This window comes from Megascapheus bottae, chromosome 31 (genome assembly GCF_031878675.1).
Source record: "Megascapheus bottae isolate mThoBot1 chromosome 31, mThoBot2.hap1, whole genome shotgun sequence".
Lineage (NCBI taxonomy): Eukaryota > Metazoa > Chordata > Mammalia > Rodentia > Geomyidae > Megascapheus > Megascapheus bottae.
The window spans coordinates 5,486,867-5,506,478 of record NC_143539.1 but is presented as its reverse complement, the minus strand read 5'-3'; the positions used below and the strand labels follow the sequence as shown (position 1 = coordinate 5,506,478).

The 19,612-nt window shown below is 53.8% G+C and overlaps 1 protein-coding gene across 1 annotated transcript; it reads right to left on the bottom strand.

The window, feature by feature from the left end:
* Positions 1-54: 54 nt before the first annotated feature.
* Positions 55-7,235, bottom strand: Erf (ETS2 repressor factor). The gene is made up of 4 exons (XM_090322850.1): positions 7,072-7,235; positions 2,287-2,521; positions 1,573-1,688; positions 55-1,473 (listed from the first exon to the last, which is right to left on the bottom strand). The coding sequence occupies exons 1-4, from the start codon at positions 7,091-7,093 to the stop codon at positions 188-190; spliced, it is 1,659 nt and encodes a 552-aa protein (XP_090178976.1). The 5' UTR covers positions 7,094-7,235; the 3' UTR covers positions 55-187.
* Between the last annotated feature and the right edge of the window lie 12,377 nt (positions 7,236-19,612).

Sequence of the window (19,612 nt, the reverse complement as noted above, 5' to 3'; positions counted from 1 at the left end):
TGGGCACCCACCCACCCCACCATTAAAAACAAAATTATACTTTTATACAAAATGTGGGGAGGGGAGGAGGTGGCAGGGGGGAGACTAGAGAGCTGCCCTCACCTCCACGGCTTTTTTTTGGGGGGGGGTGGTTAAGGCAGCGAAAGCATGGGGAATGGGGGACACCGGGGCCCCCTGCCCACAGCCCTCAGGAATCTCGATGTTCCAAAGACAGCTGAGCTGTGGCATGCTGAAGGTCAGAACTCACCCTCCTCGGGGTGAGAGGCCCCCCAGCTTCCCCAGGTCCCTCGCCCCGCACCTTCTTGTCTTCACCCTCATCCTCAAGGGTCCCCACAGGACCCCCACCCCCCTCCAGACGACAGTCTTCACTCCAGCGCCGCTTAAAGCGCAGTTTGAGGGGCATGCATTGGGCCGACCCAGGCGCCTCGCCAGGCTCTGGCTTGGGGGGTGCAGGTGGGGCGCGGGGTGTTTTAAACACTTCCCCGTCTTCCTCATCCTCATCGCTGATGTCAGTCACCTCCACCTCCTCCGACTCGCCTTCTGAGATGGGCTCCACCTTGATCTGGGGTGGCGGTGGTGGGGGGGCCAACGCACCCGCACCCTCGGCCAACCCCCCAGTGGCAGTGCCACCCATGCCCCCGCTGCTGCTTTTGTCGGGGCCTCCCGGGGCCTTCTCCCCAGATGCCCGCTGGCGGCGTCCTAGCGGAGGCGGCTGCAGCTTAAACTTGAATGGAGAAGAGGAAGAGGAGGACGAGGCCGAGGAGGGGACCGGCGGGGTCTCGGGTGCCAGGGGTGGCAGCGGACACTTGTCAGGGCGTTGGGGCTGGGGTACCACCAGCCCAGGGTAGTGCAGGAAGGCGCGGGGACTGAGGTGGTAGTTGTAGACGCTTTGGGTGTGGGCCTGTAGGTACCGTTTCATGTCCTCAGGGCTAAAAGAAAAGTGGGAGCCTCCAGCTGAGCTGCTGGGGCCCCCACCACCACTGGGGTACATGGGGCTGAGCGTGGGTGAAGGTGTGTAGGCCAGGTGCGTGGGTGTCATGGGGAGGGCTGGTGAGAGCTGGGGGGGTAGCAAGGAGCCAGGCCCAGCAAGAGGTGACACAGGGAAGGGACTGAGGGGTTCAGGGCCCCCCCGAGGCCGGGGATAGACACGGAAGACACCAGGGTCATGAGAGAGGCGGGCCAGCGGGGGCCCTCGGAAGGCACCCAGCTCTGGGGGGCCGGGGGGTCGAGCCCGAGGGTCTTCTCCCAGGGGCTCTTCCAGCTCTGATGTGCCATCGCTACAGTCACTAACTGATCCTCGGCCCAGGCGACGGGCCACCACAGCCGAAAAGAGGGAGGACGACGACGAAGAGCAGGCCGGCGGTGAGCGAGGGTCTTCCGTAGGGGACAGCACCTCAGAGGGCGTGGAGGGAGGGAAGCGGAAGTGGCTGCCGCCGGATGGCACGGGAGGGGCGCTCTGTGGCACTGCACCCCCTGATGGAAGAAAGGGGGGAAACTCAATGTCAAGGCTGCTTGGCCTAGCCTGGACACACCCCGTTTCCACACCTGAAGGCCAGGTACCGCTATACTCACCTGCCAACCCAACATCAATGAAAGGGTAATTCACCAGCACCAGTTTGTTGAAGTTGAACTTGTAGGTGAACCGTTTCCCCTTGGTTTTGTGCAGAATGCGCTTGTTGTAATAATAGCTGTGGACAGAGATGCCACTGGGATGTCAGCCCCTTCCCCCCGCCCACTTTGAACTCCCCAGGACTCAGGCCCACCCTGACAGGTGTTCAGCTCTGGCTCACAGACTCAAGACAACCAAGGACCACACAACCAGAAATTCTAGCCGCTCGAGAGCCTGAGATCAGAGGAAGGAAGGACTTCGGTAGGAAGTCACCATCCCGGGTGGGAAAGTCCAAGAAACTCTTATCTCCAAGGAACCACCAAAAGAGCCAAACATGGATTATGTAAGAGCACCAGCCTGCAGTGAAAATGCTAGGAGTGGCCAGGTATTGAGTTCAAGTTCCACCACCAGCAGGGGAAAAAAAAACAGAAGAAAGAAAAACAAAAGAGAGAAAAAGAAATCAAATACCCGGAGGCTGAAGACTAGTCACTAGGCCTTATCAGTGATAGAATTCTCTCCCCCAGGACAATGGGCTCTGAGAAAAGCCAAGAATTGCTCAAGGTCACACTGCTAGGATCCCAGAAGAGCAGAGAAATCAAACAGCTCCTTCTGGTAGGTCAGGCGCCCTTCCCAACCCCAGGGCCATGCACAATTCCTCAGGACTCGTGGTTCCTCACCGCAGGGCCCGGCTCAGCTTGTCATAGTTCATCTGGGGCTTGCACTTGCGGACCCCCCAGAGGCGGGCCACCTCATCCGGGTCCTTGATGACGAACTCCCCGTAGTCCCCCTGCCAGGCGATGACGCCCTGGTATTCCTCCTTCCGCAGCAGCTCGAGGATAAAGTGCCACAGCTGGATCTGCCGGGAGCCGGGGGACGACTCGGGCTTATAGGCCCAATCGGGGAAGGCAAACCCTGAGGAGAGACAGGGAGTATAGCCTAGGAGGGTCAGGAGGCCAAATTGTGGGGCGGGGGAGGGAGAGGCTCTGGGCCATACATCCCGGGGTCCAACCTCCTAATCTGCTCTCATGCTAAGATGAGGCCTCTTTCCTTAGCCAAGGAAAGCGGAAACTAGAAGGAGACAGTATGTGTCTGTCGGGTCGAGGGGGGCTAGACAGGAGCTGGTGGGGGGGGAGGGGAAGCTGGAGCCTGCTCCAGCGACACCGGGAGAAACAGGAAACCAACGGCGGCGGGTCCCGGGGCCAGTGCCAGGGGGCCAGGCACCAAGCCAGGATGGCGGGCAGGGCTGCCAGTGGGGGAGGGGCAGGAAAGGGCACACGTGGCCTGCAGGATGGGGGCATAGCCCCTTCACCCATTCAGAACCAATAGTCCCCCCTCCACTCCCAGGACTTCTGATCTCTTTCCTTAGGAACATACCTTACTCCCCCCCACCCCACCCCACCCAGATCTATGGAAGTCCCTATAAGCCCTACACCCCAGCATCAGAGGATTTTTTTTTTTTCTTAAAAGGACCAGGAGGGGTGGGGTGGTTGGTTGAGGATGAGGTCAGCGCTTGCACACACAGAGGCTTCTGTCTTCCCTGGAGAGTGAAACCCAGACTGTCTGAGAGGCCCCCCCGCCCCCCCCCCCAGTCCTGGACCCTCTTGAGTGGCGCTGCCCTCCCCCGATCAAGCCTCAGACCAGACCTGGGCTAGAAAGGCCACAGCTCAAGGCAGAACATGAGCTGGAGCCCTCTTCCCATTTCTTGCCTTCTCATGCTCAAGCTTTTCTTCTCCCCAGCCCACCTGCCTGCCTACCCCCAGCATTAACCTTGGGTAGAGGTTGGTGGTGGGCTGGCGGGTCCCTGGAGGGGGTAGGCAGCAGGGGGTGGGGGGCTGTGGTTGTTGTCATTTCCCAAACCCCCGGGTAATCAGGGGCCATCAATAATTCAGCACTAGGCAGCCGGTAATGGAGGGGTGGGAGGAGGGAAAGGGGAAGAGATGGAGGGGGGGGGATGGCCAAGCAGGGGCCCTGGTGCCACTAGAAAGAAAAGGCCAAGGTGAATGGCTAAAAATGGGAAAGTGGAGGGGAGGTCCCAAGCCCTGCCTGGCCAGACAGCAAGGGTCATTCTTCCTCCCTTGGTTCCAGCTTAAGCAGGTACCAAGCGAGCCTCCAGGGCAAGACACCTCCCCCAAGGGCTCTACCCCAGTCTGGAATCCAACAGGGGATGACCGGTTCCCTTCTGGGAACCCAGGGCTAAAGGTCCTGCTCTCTCAGGACCCACTTCCGACAAATAGAAAACTCACTGGCATCCCCAAGGGCCACAAGCCCTGACCCAAGGGAGGCTGAGATGGTCAGTACCTCATTCCCCCACCGGGTCCCAGCTCCTGCTCCAAAACCCAGCCTTCAACCAGCCCCTAAGGGCTTCCAAGAATCTGACCAACTAGTTCCTCAAGACCAAGTCTCAACAGTGACAGCCCCTCCCAGGACCCTGGCCTCCCAAGTCCCATCCTTCCACTGGGAGCCCAGAGATTCACTCCATTATCCTCAGCCTGCCTGAGACTCAGCATCACAGCATCACGCTTGGGGCCCACCCAAGGGGTATTTAAGAACACAGGTGCCCAAGTATGCAGGAATCCCCTCCAAAAACATTCTGACTCCCCTCAAGGCACCAGGCTCCAAGCTCCAACTACCTCAGCACCAATCTGGTTCCCAGACCCAACGGGGGACCAAAGCCCCTGAAAACATCAGTCTGGGGATGGAGGGGTGTACTGTCTGACTTCCACCCTCCCCCCCCCCAAATTAAAGCCACCCTTCCCAGCCCACCAGCCCCAGCCTCCGTGTCCCGGTAACCAGGCAACGTGTGTGCAGCGACAGTCCTGGGAGCGGGGGAGCAGGAGGCTAAAAATAAACTTTGCAGAAGAGAGGGAGTGAGAGAGACTACATGCAACACAAAGGGAACTCGGAAAGGAGGTGGGGGGGCTCTGGAAGGGCCTCAAGCCGCATTCTGGGAGCTGTCCCGGGCCCTGTGTCAGCCCCCTTCCCATAGCAATCCCCACCTCCTCCATCCTTCATGCCCCACAGGGTCCTGGACCCTGACTCCTGGCAAGGACCCTTCCCCATCTCCAGGCCCACCCCAGCACAGGCTTTCCTCATCGGACACAACATACACAAGGGTCTGTTCCCCGCTTTAGGGGGGAGGGCAAGAGGGGGTGACGTCAGGGTGTCTCAATGGAGCTCTGTTCCCCAGGCCTTGAAACCAGGAGCCAGGCACGGGCAAGGGGGAACATGTGTGTGTGTGTGTGTGTGTTGTCTGTGGATCCACGTGCTTTAAATCGGGAAAATACCAGCCCTGCACACCCAGAAAGCTTGGGGGTTGCGGGACCTCTCTGAAGCACTGGGTAGAGAAGAGGGGGGCTCCGATGAGGTAGGGAGAGGGAGGAAACAACTGCAGAGAAAGAAACACACAGAGATCGGGTTCTGAAATGCAGACAAGGCACAGAGGTGGCGGCAGACAGACAGGAAGAAGTGGGATGGCCCACCTGGATGCCAGAGGTGGGGAAGGGCTTCTCCCAGACTGCAGGCCTGGGTTGGGGCAGAACTCCTGGGCACCTTCCAACTTGATGTGACAGTTCAAACTTTATTATTATGATGATGCTATTTTATTTAAGAGAGTTATGTGGGTCAGAAAGGAAGGGTGGTGGTAGATAGAGGAAGAACATGCTGGCCTGGGAGGGGGGGGGTCCCACCTCCCTGGCTTCAGGCAGCCCTCCATGGCTGCCAGAACCGGGAAGAAAACAGGAAGTGGGAAACAGCCAGGGTAAGAGGAAAAGAAGGGCCGGGATGTAGAGGATCGCATGGAGGGACGCAGGAAGAGCGACCTGGAGGCCATTGTGGGGGGCCTGAGCGGGAGTTCACCCCTCCCTCCAGGAAACCAACCGAACCCACGAATCCAGGTCTCCAGACAGCACGGGGGGTGGGGGGTGGCCGGCGAGTCCCGGCAAGCCAAGGCCCATGGAATAGAGAGGAGGATGAGCAGGGATGTCTGGGCATCTGGGCCCCCACCCCCGGCCCCGATCGAGGGGTGACGGGGTGGGGGGGGCTGGGGAGGGGGGGAACTGTGGCCCAGTGGAAGCCAAGGAGTATGTGGGACACACGTGACTGACCCTACCGCAACTCCGCACCCCCAGGCGCGGGAGCCCTTTAAGAGCCGCCCCCACCCGCGAGCTGGGGGGTGGTGGGCCGGTCGGGCGGCGCTCACACTCACTCACACGCACACCCCACCCGCGACCAGGAGCCCGGCCGCCGCCACGGCCGCCGCCGCCGCCGCCGCCGGGGGAAGGAAACAAGTTTGAACAGCGGCGCCCGGCCCCTTCCCCCCTCCCCCGTCCCCGCCCCGGGCCGGATTCCGACGGGGTTGACGGGCAGGGGGCGGCGGGGACCCCTCCCCCCCTCCGCGCGCCCGAGCGCAAAGTCCAGCCGGGGGCGGCGGGGGAGGGGAGAAGGGAGGGGGGAAAGTCCGAGCGGGAGGGGGGTTAATCCCGCCGCCCCCCGCCCGCAGGCGAGGGGGGAGGCGGAGGGGGAGGGGAGCCCTGGCCCCTTAAGGAGGAGCAAGTTGGCGGGGAACGAACGCCGGGGCGGAGGGAGAAGGCGGCGGGCGGGCTGAAAAGAGAAGGGCTGGATCCGGGAAGGGGGGGACGGGACGGGGTGCGGGGGGAAGGAGGGGAGACCTCAGCGTCCCCCCCGCAGCTCGCCGCACGCCCCCTCCCCTCCGGCTCTTCCTCGGCCCCTGCGCCCCCGTCCGCGTCCGGCGGCGCGGGAGCGGGGAGACCCCGGTCTCCCCCGGAGCCACCTTAAAGCCGCGCCGTTCTAAGGTCGGAAACAAAAAGTTCCTTTTTCGAACGTTCGGGCTGCGCTTTGGAACTTTGCGACTCGGCGCGGGCGGGGGAGCGAGGCGACGGCGGAGCCGGGCGGGGGAGGGGCGGCGCGGCCCGGGGCCCCCGCGCCCCCCGCGCGCCTGTCCCCGCCGCCCCTCCCCAGCACCGTGCGGGCCACACGCCGCCGCGAAGGTCACGGGCCGGGACCCCCGCGCCGCGCCGCACCCCGGGGACGGCAGGGGGAGGGGGACCGTGCACGAGACCCCCGCCCCGCACGCGTCCCGGCCCCCGAGTGCAACGTGACGGAGCGGCAGGGAGGGGGACCCGCCGCCCACCCCCGGGATCCCGGGAGTAGGGGGAAGAGCCCAGATCGCGGGGGTCCGGGCGGGGAAAGCGGCGCGAGCCCCGCAGCACCCCGGAATCACTCCGAGAGGAGCCATGAGACGAGGGGTCCCGGGCAGGAACCCCCGGCTCGCGCCGCGAGAAGCAACAGGTCTCGAGTGATGGGGGGCCCCCAGAACTAGGGGATCCCTGCAGCTCCCCTGGATCTCTCCAACCCCCCCCCGAAAGTTTTTTCCACCAGGTTTCCCAGGGCAACAAGTCTTCCCCCCCACACACCACCACCACACGTGCTGCCCCCGCCCCCACCTGTGTCCGCCGGGGTCTTCATGCTGGTGTGGAGCGAGGTGCGCTGGGGGGGCCCGGGGCGAGGCGCCCCGACTCCGGGCCGCAGCTCCCCGGCGCCCGCGCTTGCCCCGTCCCGTCCCGCGCCCGCCGGGCCGCCCTCGCCGCCTCACCCGGCCTCGCCTCACAGAGCCTCTCCCCTCCCCGCCGCCGCCTCCCGGGTTAATATCGCACTCCGGGGCCGGGACGCCCACGCCCCCCGGCCGGCGACGTCACCGCCGCGTCGCCATGGAGACGCTGCGCCCGCCCCCTCCCCGCCTGCCACACACGCGCACGCACGCGCGCGCGCACACACACACACACACACACACACACACACGCTCACGCCGACGCACGCGCACACACTCGCTCTCCCGTGCACCATCGCTAGGACCGGCCGGCTCTGGGCTTAAAGGGGCCGCGCGGCGGGGGAGGAAGGAGGAAGAGGGAGGGGAAGGACCGGGGGTGAAGGGGGCGTCCTAGGGGTCGTGACCCCTTCTCCCAGGCGCAAATAACTTTTAAGTTTCCTGCCCTGCGCTGTCTGCCACCCCTCTTCCTCTCCTCCAGCTGCGGATTCCAGAGTTGGGTTTTTTTTGGGGGGGCAGAGCTTTGAGGAAAGAATACTTTCAGAAGGAAGGGGATCGGACATTTTTTCTAGGGAGGGGGTAGGGGCCTTTGGGTGGGAGTAGACACCCCTCCCTTCATAGGGGATGGGTAGGAGGGTGCAGACCTGGGAAGGTGATAAGGAATTGCTTAAAAAGTAAATTAATAAACGTAATCATTTCTGAGTTTGGCCCCCCCTAGCTCCTGAACCTGAAAGCTGCCCAAGGGCGGCTGTCCAGGGGTGCGGTGGGTGATGAGCATTTCCCTGCATCGGAAATGGGGAGGCGTCTGTGCCCTCGGCTCCGGGGAGGATCGAGGGGGCGGGGGTCCTTGGCCTTCCTGACAGGACCTAGTGCAGCTGGGGGAGGAAGTGACCAGAGAGAAGGCATGCATTCAGAAGCCCCCACAACCACCATCCATGCCCGGGCTACAGCTGTCCAGGCCGGAGGTAACCCACACACACACACCCACCTCCACTCTTAGGGTAGAGGGTTCCGGAGAGCTTGGTGGTCAGGATGCCAGTGGGGGGGGGTGACCAAAGGCTGAACAAATGGGCTCCCGGGAGCCACTGGGGGTCTCCAGGAGAGAGGAAGACAAGGTTTAAAGACACAGGGCCTAGGCATTGGGAGAAATGTGAAGTCTTTTATTTACTTTTTCTAAAGTAGCATCTGGGAGCCATGCATGGAGCCTGAGGCTCCAGGGAAATAGGAAATCAGATAGATTCAATGGAGAACTACAGTCGGCTGTCAGGGTAGAGGAGGCCACAGGAGAAAAGATTCTCAGCGAGGACTCTTGAGTTGCCAAAAGAGAAGAAGATGGGGAGGAGTGAAGATGGGAGCCCAGAAAGAAGGTTGACTTTCCAGAGATGGACAAACCAGAGGGACAAAGCCTGCTGGGCTCAGACTTTCTGGCCTTAGGACCCTGCATCATCAGCGGTGGCCTATGGCCTCTGAACAGTCTGAGGCCTTCTCCTTGGGGACCAAGGCCTCCAGGGAAGCTGGCACTCCCTTGGGGAATTATGTAACCTTGCCTATGGACAGAGCAGCTCCCCCACGGATATTGTAACCCTCTGGGAGCCTTGTGGTCCAGCCATAATCGTCATTGTTACAATAACAGCTCCTGATTCCTGGTGCTCAGGATGTGCTAGGCCCTGAGCCAGGCATTGTCCAAAGCATCTTCTCATTTAAATCCCAATGAGGGGAGTTGCTATTTGTTATCCTCCCTCCGTCCCTCCCTTCAGGATTAAGAAAATCAGATTCTGATGATAGGAGAAATGCAGATTCAAGCCATATCGGGGCAATTCCCAATCCCCTTCAGAATTACACTTCATAACCTCCTTCACTTCAGTCCTTCCTCAAAAAATAAGAAAATAGAGTCTCAAAGATAATAGATCAATAACAATGACCACCACCTACAACCCCCTCCCCCCATCAGCAAGGAAGAGACCTGGATTGTAATCCTAACTTGGCTAGCACATTTCTGCAAAAAGCTCATATTATCCCATTTATTTAACCCTCAACTTCTATTAAATGGGGCTTTTAGGGCTGGAAATGTGGCTTAGTAGTAGACTGCTTGCCCAGCATACATGAAGTCCTGGGTTCAATTGCTCACTACCACATAAACAGAAAAGGCTGGAAGTGGCATAGTGGCTCAAGTGGTAGAGTGCTAATCTTGAGCAAAGGGACGCTCAGGGACAGTGCCCAGGCCCTAGTTCAAGCCCCATGACTGGCAAAAAAAAATTAAAATGGGGCTTTTAATAAACCCTATATAAGCTGGGTGCTAGTGGCTCATGTCTGCACAATCTCTACTATTCAGGAGGCTTTGATCTGAGGATATGGTTCAAAGACAACCCAGGCAGGAAAAGTACAGGAGAAGAAAAAAAAAAAGCCAGAAATGAAATGAAACTTGGTATTGTGCTAGCCTTGAGCAAAAGTGCTCAGGGACAGCACCCAGGCCCTGACTTCAAGCCCCAGGATTGGCACAAAATAAATAAATAAATATTTCACAATAGGAGTATGATGACAGACCAGAAATGAGTAGCAAATACATGGCAAGTACTAGGCTTAGGGCCTGTCTCAAATTGTAAAGCACTTTTCTTTTTTTCTTTCCCTTTTTTTTTTTTTTTTTTTGCCAGTTCTGGGGCTTGAACTCAGGGCCTAAGTACTGTCCTTGGACTTTTGAAGGCTAGAGCTCTACCACTTGAGCCACAGCACCACTTCTGAACTTTTTCCATGTATGTGGTACCAAGGAATAGAACCCGGGTCTTCGTGCTAGGCAAGCACTCTACCACTAGGCCAAACTCCTGGCCCCATACTACTAATTATTAGCAATGGAAAAAATGAACTGTATACTTTCATGGACGACATGATCATTTCTTACTCTCTAGACACCAAGTATAAACAACAATAAATTCCTACCTTGACAGTCTAAAATTACCAGTCAGTGTCACAGTCCTGCCTTAATGTGGCCAGCTAGCTCACTGCCACTGTTTTCTATGAAACAGGACCACAGATGGCAGGCAAGCCTCACAGGAAGGTGAAAAACCTCTTCAGACCCTGGTGCCTTGGCAAGCTAGCCCTTGGATCTCAAAACCTCTCAGGTATCCTTATGAGTTGCAAAAGCCCATGCTGGGAATGTGGCTTAGTGGTAGAGTGCTTACCTAGCATGCATGAAGCCCTGGGTTTGATTCCTCACTACCACATAAACAGAAGGAGCCAGAAGTGGTGCAGTGGCTCAAGTGGTAGAGTGCTAGCCTTGAGCAAAAGAAGTTTAGAGACAGTGTCCAGACATCTATCTTTTTGTTGTCCAACAAAGCATAAACAAAACCTGTCCCAGCATAGCACAGACTTGTCTCCTTATACCTAAAAATGAATAAAAGAATCAAGGCTAGACACTAGTAGCTCATGCCTGTAACCCTAACTACTCAGAAGGCTGAGATCTGAGGATCACAGCCTAAATCCAGTCCAGGCAAAACTACTCAGAAAAAGTTAGAAGTGGACCTGTGGCTCAAGAGGTAGAGTGCTAGCCTTAAGCAAAGGAAGCTCAGGGACAAAGCCCAGGCCAAAAGTTCAAGCTCTAGGACCAACAAAAGAAAGAAAGTGTGGCCAGGAGTTTGACCTAGTGGTAGAGTGCTTGCCTAGCATGCACGAAGACCCAGGTTCGATTCCTTGGTACCATATACAGAGCAAAAAGCCAGAAGTGGTGCTGAGGCTCAAGTGGTAGAGCTCTAGCCTTGAGAAAAAGTCCATGGACAGTGCTCAGGCCCTGAGCTCAAGCCCCACAACTGGCAAAAAAAAAAAAAAAGATAGAAGGAAAGAAAGAAGGCAGGCATGATGGTAGCACACACCTATAGCCCCAACCCTCAGAAAATAGAGGCAGGCCACCGGGCACAGTGGCTCACACCTGTAATCCCTATCTACTCAGGAGGCTGAGATCTGAGGATCATGGTTCAAAACAAGCCCAGACACTGAAGTTTGTGAGACTCTTACTTTCAGTTAACCACCAAAAAAAAAAAAAAATAGAAGTAGCTCTGTGGCTCCAGGGGTAAGGTGGTAGCCTTGATTTGAAGAGCCCAGGGACATCGCCCAGACCCAGAGATCAAGCTCCATGACCAAAAAAAAAAAAAAAAAAAAAAGAGAAAAGAAAAAGAAAGAAAATAGAGGCAGGAAGATGCTTATATAGCAAAACTCTTGTGTATCAAACAAAACAATATACAACAAAGACCCTCTAGAACAGAAACTGAGGATGAAGCTTAGTGGTGGTAGTGTGCTTTCTCAGCAGGAGCAAATATCAGGTTTTGATCCTCTTTACTAGAACTTAAAATCAAAGCCAGACTCTGGTGGCTCATGGTTCAAAGCCAGCCCAGGCAAGAAAACTGAAAGTGGCACTAGGTCTCAAAGTGGTAGAGTGCTAGCATTGAACAAAAGAAGCTCAGGGATAGCACCTAGGCCCTGAGTTCAAGCCCTACCACCAGTTTAAAAATAAATAAAGACCTTAAAAACAATTACCCTTTAGAATAGTATGACCTATTCTATATAAGCTGAGTGGCCTCATTCAACATAGGACTGCAGCCTTTCCTTGCCTGAGATAAGAAAGCCCTAAGGAGCCAGGACCCCCATCCACATTTTTTCTTTTTGTGCCAGTACTAGGGCTTGAACTCAGGGCTTTGGCAATATCTTTTAGCTTTTTTTGCACCAGAGTAGCCATTTTGAGCCACAGCTCTACTTCTGAGGGTTGTTCTGGTTTCATTTTTTGTTTGTTTTTCTAGTCTTAGGGATTGAACTCTGAGTGCTGTCTCTGAGCTATTTTGCTCAAGGATGGTGTTTTACCATTTTGAGCCACAGCAGCAGTTTGTTTTGTGAATAGGTAAGTGGAAATAAGAATCCTATGGGGGACTGGGAGTTTGGCCTAGTGGTAAAGAGCTTGCCTAGCATGCACAAGGACCTGGGTTCGATTCCTTGGTACCACACATGCAGAAAAAGCCAAAAGTGGTGCTGTGACTCAACTGGTAAAGCTCTAACCTTGAGAAAGCACAAGGATGGTGCCCAGGCCCTGAGTTCCAAGCCCCAGAACTGGCAACAACAACAAATGAACAAACAAAAAAGATTCTTATGGAGAATTTAATGACTGGACTGGCCTTGAACCAGGATCCTCAGATCTTAGCCTCCTGAGTAGCTAGGGTTACAGGTGTGAGCTACTAGCGCCTGGCTTGGTGGTTCACTGGAGATGAAAAGTCTCAGGGGCTTTCCTATCTAGGTTGGCTTTGAACTGTGATCCACAGAGCTCAGCCTTCTGGGTAGCTAGGATTACAAGGGTGACATTTTTGAGTGCTACTTGTCCTACGGTGAGATATTATCCTCTCACCTGCCCACAGCTATATTGCCATCTCTAGCCCAAAGTGCTCCCTAGAAATCCACTTCAAACATCCAAGCACCTCACCATGTTGGCTTCTATTCCTCAAACTTGCAGATCAAATATGGTCTCCCCGAGCACCTCCAACCTGCTCGCCAGCCCCAACATTCCCCCATCTCAGGAACACACCGCTTCATTTTCTCATCTGGTCTCTCAGCTGAAGAGAAATTTCCTTCTTGACTATTCCAGAAGCATCTCCTCCTCCCCTTTTTCTCCTTTTCTTTCTTCTATTCTTTTTCCTTTTCTTTTTTCCAGTCCTAGGGCTTGAACTCAGGATCTGGGCACTATCCTTGGATACATTTTGCTCAATGCTAGCACTCTGCCACTTGAGCCACAGCGCCACTTCTGGCTTTTTCTGTGCATATGGTAACCAAGGAATCGAGCCTAGGGCTTCGTGTATGCTAGGTGAGCCCTCGACCACTAGGCTACGCTCCTGGCACCTCTTTTCTTTTTAAAGATGGGGATCACACCATCTAAGTTGCCCAGGCTGGTCTGGCACTCTGAGGCTCAGTCATCCTGCCTCAGTCTCCTGAGCTTCTACACGACAGGCATACACTACAGCTGCTTCTGGCTGAAATCAGCTACTCCTTCCGTATCAGCACTCTCTTCCTGATCTAGGGTCTTCTCTTCAGCCCGCCTGTTGCCACCACCAGCCAGGAGGCTTCCAGTAAATCAGATCACATTCCTTTCCGGCCAGAAACCCTCCAGTGGCCTCTCTACTCACAGGGAATAAAAGCCAGCTCCTTGCTACGGCTTTGAGGCTTGGCCCCCACCTCCCCTCCCTTCCTCTCCCCTCCCCCCCAAAACTTCCCCTTCATTCCTCCTCCAGCTACACGCAGCCAGCCTCTCTGCTGTCCCTCACACGTGCCAGACACATTCCAGCCTCAGGGACTTGGCCTTTGCTACAGGGTCTGACAAGAAAGCTTTTCCCCAAGATATACGGAGCTCTGTCACTCATCCCTGTCAGCCTTTTACTCATAAACTTGTCTCCCTGGGCAGACCTTACTTGACCACTGAATTTTTCATTTCATTTCATTTGGATTTTTGTTTGTTGGCTGTGTGTATTAGTACTAGAGGTTGCACTCGGGGGATAAGCATTTGTCCCTTGTTTGTTCAGAACTAGTGCTCTACCACTTGAGCCACACCTCCACTTCAACCTTTTTGGTGGTTAATTGGTGAGAAGAGTCCCATGGATTTGGCTGACTTGAAACCCTGATCCTCAGATCTCAGCCTCCTGAGTAGCAGGGATTGCAGGTGTGAGTCACCAATGCCCAGCTTCACTTTAATATTAGGATGGTTTCACCACCCTGGACCAAGACTATTCCTCATGGTTGATAAATGGTAGAGATGGGCTGGGAGTGTGGCCTAGTGGTAGAGTGCCTCCTAGCATGCAGGAAGCCCTGGGTTCCATTCTTTGTTATCACATACTCAGAAAAAGCCAGAAATGGTGCTGAGGCTCAAATGGTAGAGCACTAGCCTTGAGAAAGCCCAAGGACAGTGCACAGACCTTGAGTTCAAGTCCCAGGACTAGCAAAAAAAAAAAAAAATACTTCTGGAATCCTTCTCCAAAGACCCTCCCCTCACCCCCCCAGGCAGAGTAAATGAGGGCTAGTCCTGCACCCTGTGACACCTCCACTAGAGCACTCACAAAGGAAAGATGAGGTTACCAATCAGATAGTCAAAAAATAAACTTTTTTTTTTTTGGTCAATTGTGGGGCTTGAACTCAGGGCCTGGGTAAAGCTCTTTTGCTTAAGGGTAGTACTCTACCACTTTGAGCCACAGGCCACAGCTCTACCTCCAGATTTTGAGTGGTTCATTGGAGATAAAGAGTCTCAACAAGGACCGGGAGTTTGGCCTAGTGGTTAAAGTGCTTGCCTAGCACGCATGAAGACCCGGGTTCGATTCCTTGGTACCACATACATAGATAAAAGCCGGAAGTGGTGCTGAGGCTCAAGTGGTAGAGCTCTAGCCTTGAGAAAGTCCAAGGACAGTGCTCAGGCCCTGAGCTCAAGCCCAGGACTGGAAAAAAAAAAAAAAAAAAAAAAAAGAGTCTCAACAAGTATTTTCTGCCCTGGCTGGCTTTGAACTGTGATCTCCAGATCTTCAGATCTCAGCCTCCTGAGTAACTAGGATTACAGGCATGAGCCACTGGTGCTTGGATAAACTCTGTTTTTGTTTAGCAGAGCCCAGGACTGAACTCAGGGCCTTGCACTTTCCATACAAGAGCTCTTCTACTGAGCTAAATACCAGACCCCTCACTTTTGAGACAGGATCTCACTATGCGGCCCAGACTGGCCTGAAATTTGGGATCCTCTTGCCTTAGACTCCCCAGTGCTGGGATTACAGGCATGTGCCACCACACAGAGCATCAAGTGCTCTTTATACTAAAAAAAAAAACCTATTTGTTGGGCTGGGAGTTTGGCCTAGTGGTAGAGTGCTTGCCTAGCATGCACAAAGACCTGGTTCAGTTCCTCATTACCACATACATAGAAAAAGCTGTGGCTCAAGTGGTAGGGTTCTAGCCTTGGGAAAGCTCAAGAATAGTGCTCAGGGCCCTGAGCTCAAGCCCAGGACTGGCCAAAAAACAAACCAAAAAACCCACTATTTGTTTATTTACTTCTGTTATTTATTTATGCTGGGAGATTGAACCAAGCTACAGTCTAGCCTATTTTCTTTGATTTAAACTTATTTACTTATTTGTGTGTGTGTGTGTGTGTGTGTGTCTGTCTGTCTGTCTGTCTGTCTGTCATGGAGCTTGAACTCTGGGCCTGGGCCCTGTCTCTGAGCTCTTCAGCTCAGGCTAGCACTCTACCACTTCAGCCACAGTGTTATTTCCACTTTTCTGGGATTAATTGGAGATAAGAGTCTCATGGACTTTCCTACCTGTGCTGGCTTTGAACCACGATCCCCAATCTCAGCCTCCTGAGTAGCTTGGATTACAGGCCTGAGCCACTGGTGCCCAGCTTACTGTTTTTTATTTTATTCATTTTTTTGCCAGTTCTGGGGCTTGAACTCAGGGCCTGGACACTGTCCCTGAATTTCTTTTGCTCAAGGCTAGTACTCTACCACTAAGCCACATTCATAGCCAGCAGGTGATATTTTTGTTTTGTGCTGCTACTGAGGCTTAAACTTGGGGTCTTACGCTATCCCTTAGCATTTTCTTTGTTGTTTTATTTTTTGTTTTTGTCAGTCATGAGGCTTGAACTCAGGGCCTGGGCAATGACCCTGAGCTCTTTTGCTCAAGGTTAGCACTCTGCTACAGTGAACCACAGTTCTTTTCTTTTCTCTTTCTCTTTTTTTTTTTCTTTGAACCTTGATCCTCAGATCTCAGCCTCCTGAGTAGCTAGGATTACAGGAGTGAGCCACTGTGCCCTGATACTTCTGGTTTTTTCTATGTATGTGGTACTGAGGAATTGAATCCAGGTCTTCCTGCATGCTAGACAAGCACTCTACCACTAGTCCAACCTCCTGGCCCCTTGAGCCACAGTTTTACTTCTGGTTTTTGAATGCTTAACTGAAGCTGAGAGATAAGTCTATGAACTTTCCTGCCTGGGCTGGCTTTGAACTATGATCCTTAGATCTCTACCTCCTGATTACAGATGTGAGCTATCAATATCTGGCTATTCTTTAGCTTTTGGGCGAGGACTAGAGCTATACCACTGGAGACATACTTCCATTTCCAGCTTTGTGTTTTTATTTTATTAGTACTGGGATTTGAACTCAAGACTTCATGCTTGTTAGGTAGGCACTGTACCACCGTCATGCCCGCAGCCCTGCTTTTTTTTCTGGTCATTTTGGAGATAGAATCTAGTAAAATTTTCTCTTAATTAGCCTGAATTACAGACACAGCTACCTGGTGAAAGACATATCCAAACTTCATTCTTCTAGCTTTTTGAAATGTTCCTTGTTAATATTTGTATTTGTTCTGGGGCTTGAATTCAGAGCTTTCCACTCTTACTTGGAGTTTTCCACTCAGGGCTGGTGCACCATTCTGAGCTATACCTCCACAACTAACTTTTTGCAGGTTGGCAATAAGAGCCTCATGACCCCTCTGCTTTGAGCCATGATCCTCAGATCTCAGTCTGTTGAATAGCCAGAATTATGGAAACAGAGGTGAGCCACTGGCATCTGGCTCTTTTTTCTGGGGGGGGGGGGTATCATGGGACTTGAACTCAGCCTGAGCACTGTCCCTGAGATCTTCAACTCAAGGCTACCCCCTACCCTTGAGCCAAGCCCCACTTCTGGTTTTCTAGAAGTTCATTGGAGATAAGAGTCTCAGGTCCTTTTGTTCCCCTGATCTTCAGATCTCAGCCTCCTGAGTAGCTAGGATTACAGGCATGAGCCACCACGCCTGGCCTCTTTTTTTTTTTTTTTTTTTTTTCTGGTTCTGGGGCTTGAACTCTATCCTGAGCTTTTCAGCACAAGACTAGAGCTCTAATCCCATACATCCTTATAACAAAGCTATGCCATCAGTTTATTTCATTTGCCACTTTTAAGTTGTTTATGGGGATACTCGGGATGTTACCCAGAGCCTCACGTGTACATATGCCCATATGTCCAGTAACTCTTCTAAACACTAAGCCATGTTGCCAATCCTGGGGCTTCACTCAGGGAGTGAGCACTGTCCTTGGGCTTTCTCGAGGCTAGAGCTCTACCCTTTGAGCCACAGCACCACTTCTGGCTTTTTCCTATGTATGTGGTACAGAGGAATTGAACCTGGTCTTCGTGTATGCTAGACAAGTACTCTACCACTAGACCAAACTTCTGGTCCCTGTTATTCCATTTTTCAGAGGTGGGAATGAAGGCCCAGAGGGATTAGGTGGCTATCACAGAGCTAGAGAGAAGCACAAGTGGGATCTGACCCCAGGCAGCCTAACTAAGCCCCTGCCTAAGCCCCTAACTCTGCTTCCTGCAATATCAACCTATCACCCCACACAACCCTGGACCTTTAATGAACTGCACAACTAAGTTAACTATGCTTTATGTAATTCTTCTAGGGGCAGGGCATAGCTCCCTGCTGATACCTGTCCTTCAGGATAGCACGAACTCCAAAAGACAGGTCTCCTACATCCAAGGCTCTAAAATGGATGAAGCAGTGTGTGTGTGTGTGTGTGTGTGTGTGTGTGTGTGTGTGTGTGTGTGTGTGTGTGTGTTGGGGGAGGAGTCCTCTCTAAAGATATAAACACAACAAGAAAGTTCCTTAATCTGACAGCACAACCCCCCCACACTGTGAGTTCCATCATAAACAGTAGACCTCCCTCATCTCTGGCCCCCCCAATCTACTCCTTTCTCACACCCAATGTGAACTGGCTGTGGGAGAGAAAATCCCATTCTGATCATGAGAAAATGGAAGTATGGAGAGTGTGAACTTAACTACCCAGTGTGAACTTTCTAGAAGACAGTAGCCTGCAAGGAAGGCTTGGCATTATTGCCTGCCTTCTTCTTTTTTTCCTTTTCTTTTTCTTTTTGGTGCTAGTAATGGGGTTTGAACTCAGGAATGCCATTGGACCACAGGTAATTTTTCCAAACCCTTCACAAGTAAATGGAAATGAATGGGACCTAGATGAGTTTTCTTCTAAATAGGAGTCGTGTGTGTGTGTGTGTGTGTGTGTGTGTGTGTCCTTGAGCTTGAACTCAGGGCCTGGGCCCTGTCCCCTTTTTTAAAAAAAATTCTCTCAAAATTAGCCCTCAGTACTCTACACAGCCGTATTTCAGCTTCCTGGAGGTTAATTGGAGATGAGATTCATGGATGTTGGATGTTGGTGGCTTATGCCTATAATCCTAGCTAATTAGGAGGCTGAGATCTAAGGATCAGGGCTGAAAGCCAGCCTGGGGAGGAAAAGACATAAAACTTTTTTTCTTTTTTTGCCAGTCCTGGGATTTGAACTCAGGGCCTAGGCACTGTCCACGAACCTCTCTGTGCTCAAGGCTAGCGCTCTACCACTTGAGCCACATGTTCAGCTTTTTTTTGTTTATGTAATACTGAGGACTTCATGCACGCCGGGCTTCATGCATGCTAGGCAAGCACTCTACCCCTGAGCCCCCTTCCTAACCCCTGTAAGACCTTTTCTTTTGTCTGTCATGGGGCTTAAACTTTGGGCGTGGGCACCGTCTCTGAGCTCTTCAGCTCAAGGCTAGTGCTCTACTATTTGCGCCACATGTGCCACATCCGGTTTTCTGGTAGCTACTTGGAGATGAGTCTCGTGGAATTTCGTGCTCAGGCTGGCTTTGAACCGTGATCCTCAGATCTCAACCTCCTGAGAGTAGTTAGGACGACAGGAATTTGGTCCTGCAGCACCCAGCTAGAACTGAGAACCCATCCCAGGCAAAGGAAACCTTCCCCAGGCCTTGGTACACGGATCTCACGGTTGGTCAAGGATTCCCTGAGGTGCACAGTGGGAGACCACGGACACACGTAGACAGGTCCCCACCTCGTGTGAACTGTACTTTGGGCAACCAGCATCTATGAACAAGGCATAGCCCGTCCTCTCCATCTCACCTCCGACGTGACAAGACTACCAGACATCTCCCTCCTCCAGGTATGAACAGGCCCCAGGTAGTATCACAATTTCTCCATCTTGTGCCCCCATCCACTCAGAGCGTGGCGGGGGGAGTGGAGATGAGCCGCGTCGTTCTGAGTGTCAACCCGTTGGGAGGAGGTGACAGGTTTCTCCAGAGCTCCCCCGCAAGGTCCCAGGGTTCAAGCATTGCCTACACCGCGGCGCGCGCCACCCTACAGGCCAGGCGCGTTCGCTTTCCTCCCGGTGGCAACAGGGCTTTCCGCGGGGCCGCGCCAGACTTTCTGAGACTGTTGATTGGTCACCCGAAAGCCAATCAAGCAGGAGAAAGGTGACATCACTAGTTCTCCTGTTTTTCTCCCTTCCCCCCCCCCCCACCAACCCCAAACTTCCCTACTCTGGCTACCGGCAGCAACAACCACGTGGGGGAGGGGTAAGAGTGTGGAGCCGGTGAGGTCATTGCCCCGCCCAGGCCGCTTCTGATTGGCTGCGG

What these genes read in the sequence shown, in the direction of transcription:
- Erf (XM_090322850.1), bottom strand. Translation starts at nt 7,093, where the DNA reads ATGAAGACCCCGGCGGACACAG. An exon ending in GAAGACCCCGGCGGACACAG is followed by an intron (nt 2,522 to 7,071) that starts GTGGGGGCGGGG and finishes GTCTCTCCTCAG; the next exon opens with GGTTTGCCTTCCCCGATTGG. An exon ending in CATTGATGTTGGGTTGGCAG is followed by an intron (nt 1,474 to 1,572) that starts GTGAGTATAGCG and finishes TTCTTCCATCAG; the next exon opens with GGGGTGCAGTGCCACAGAGC.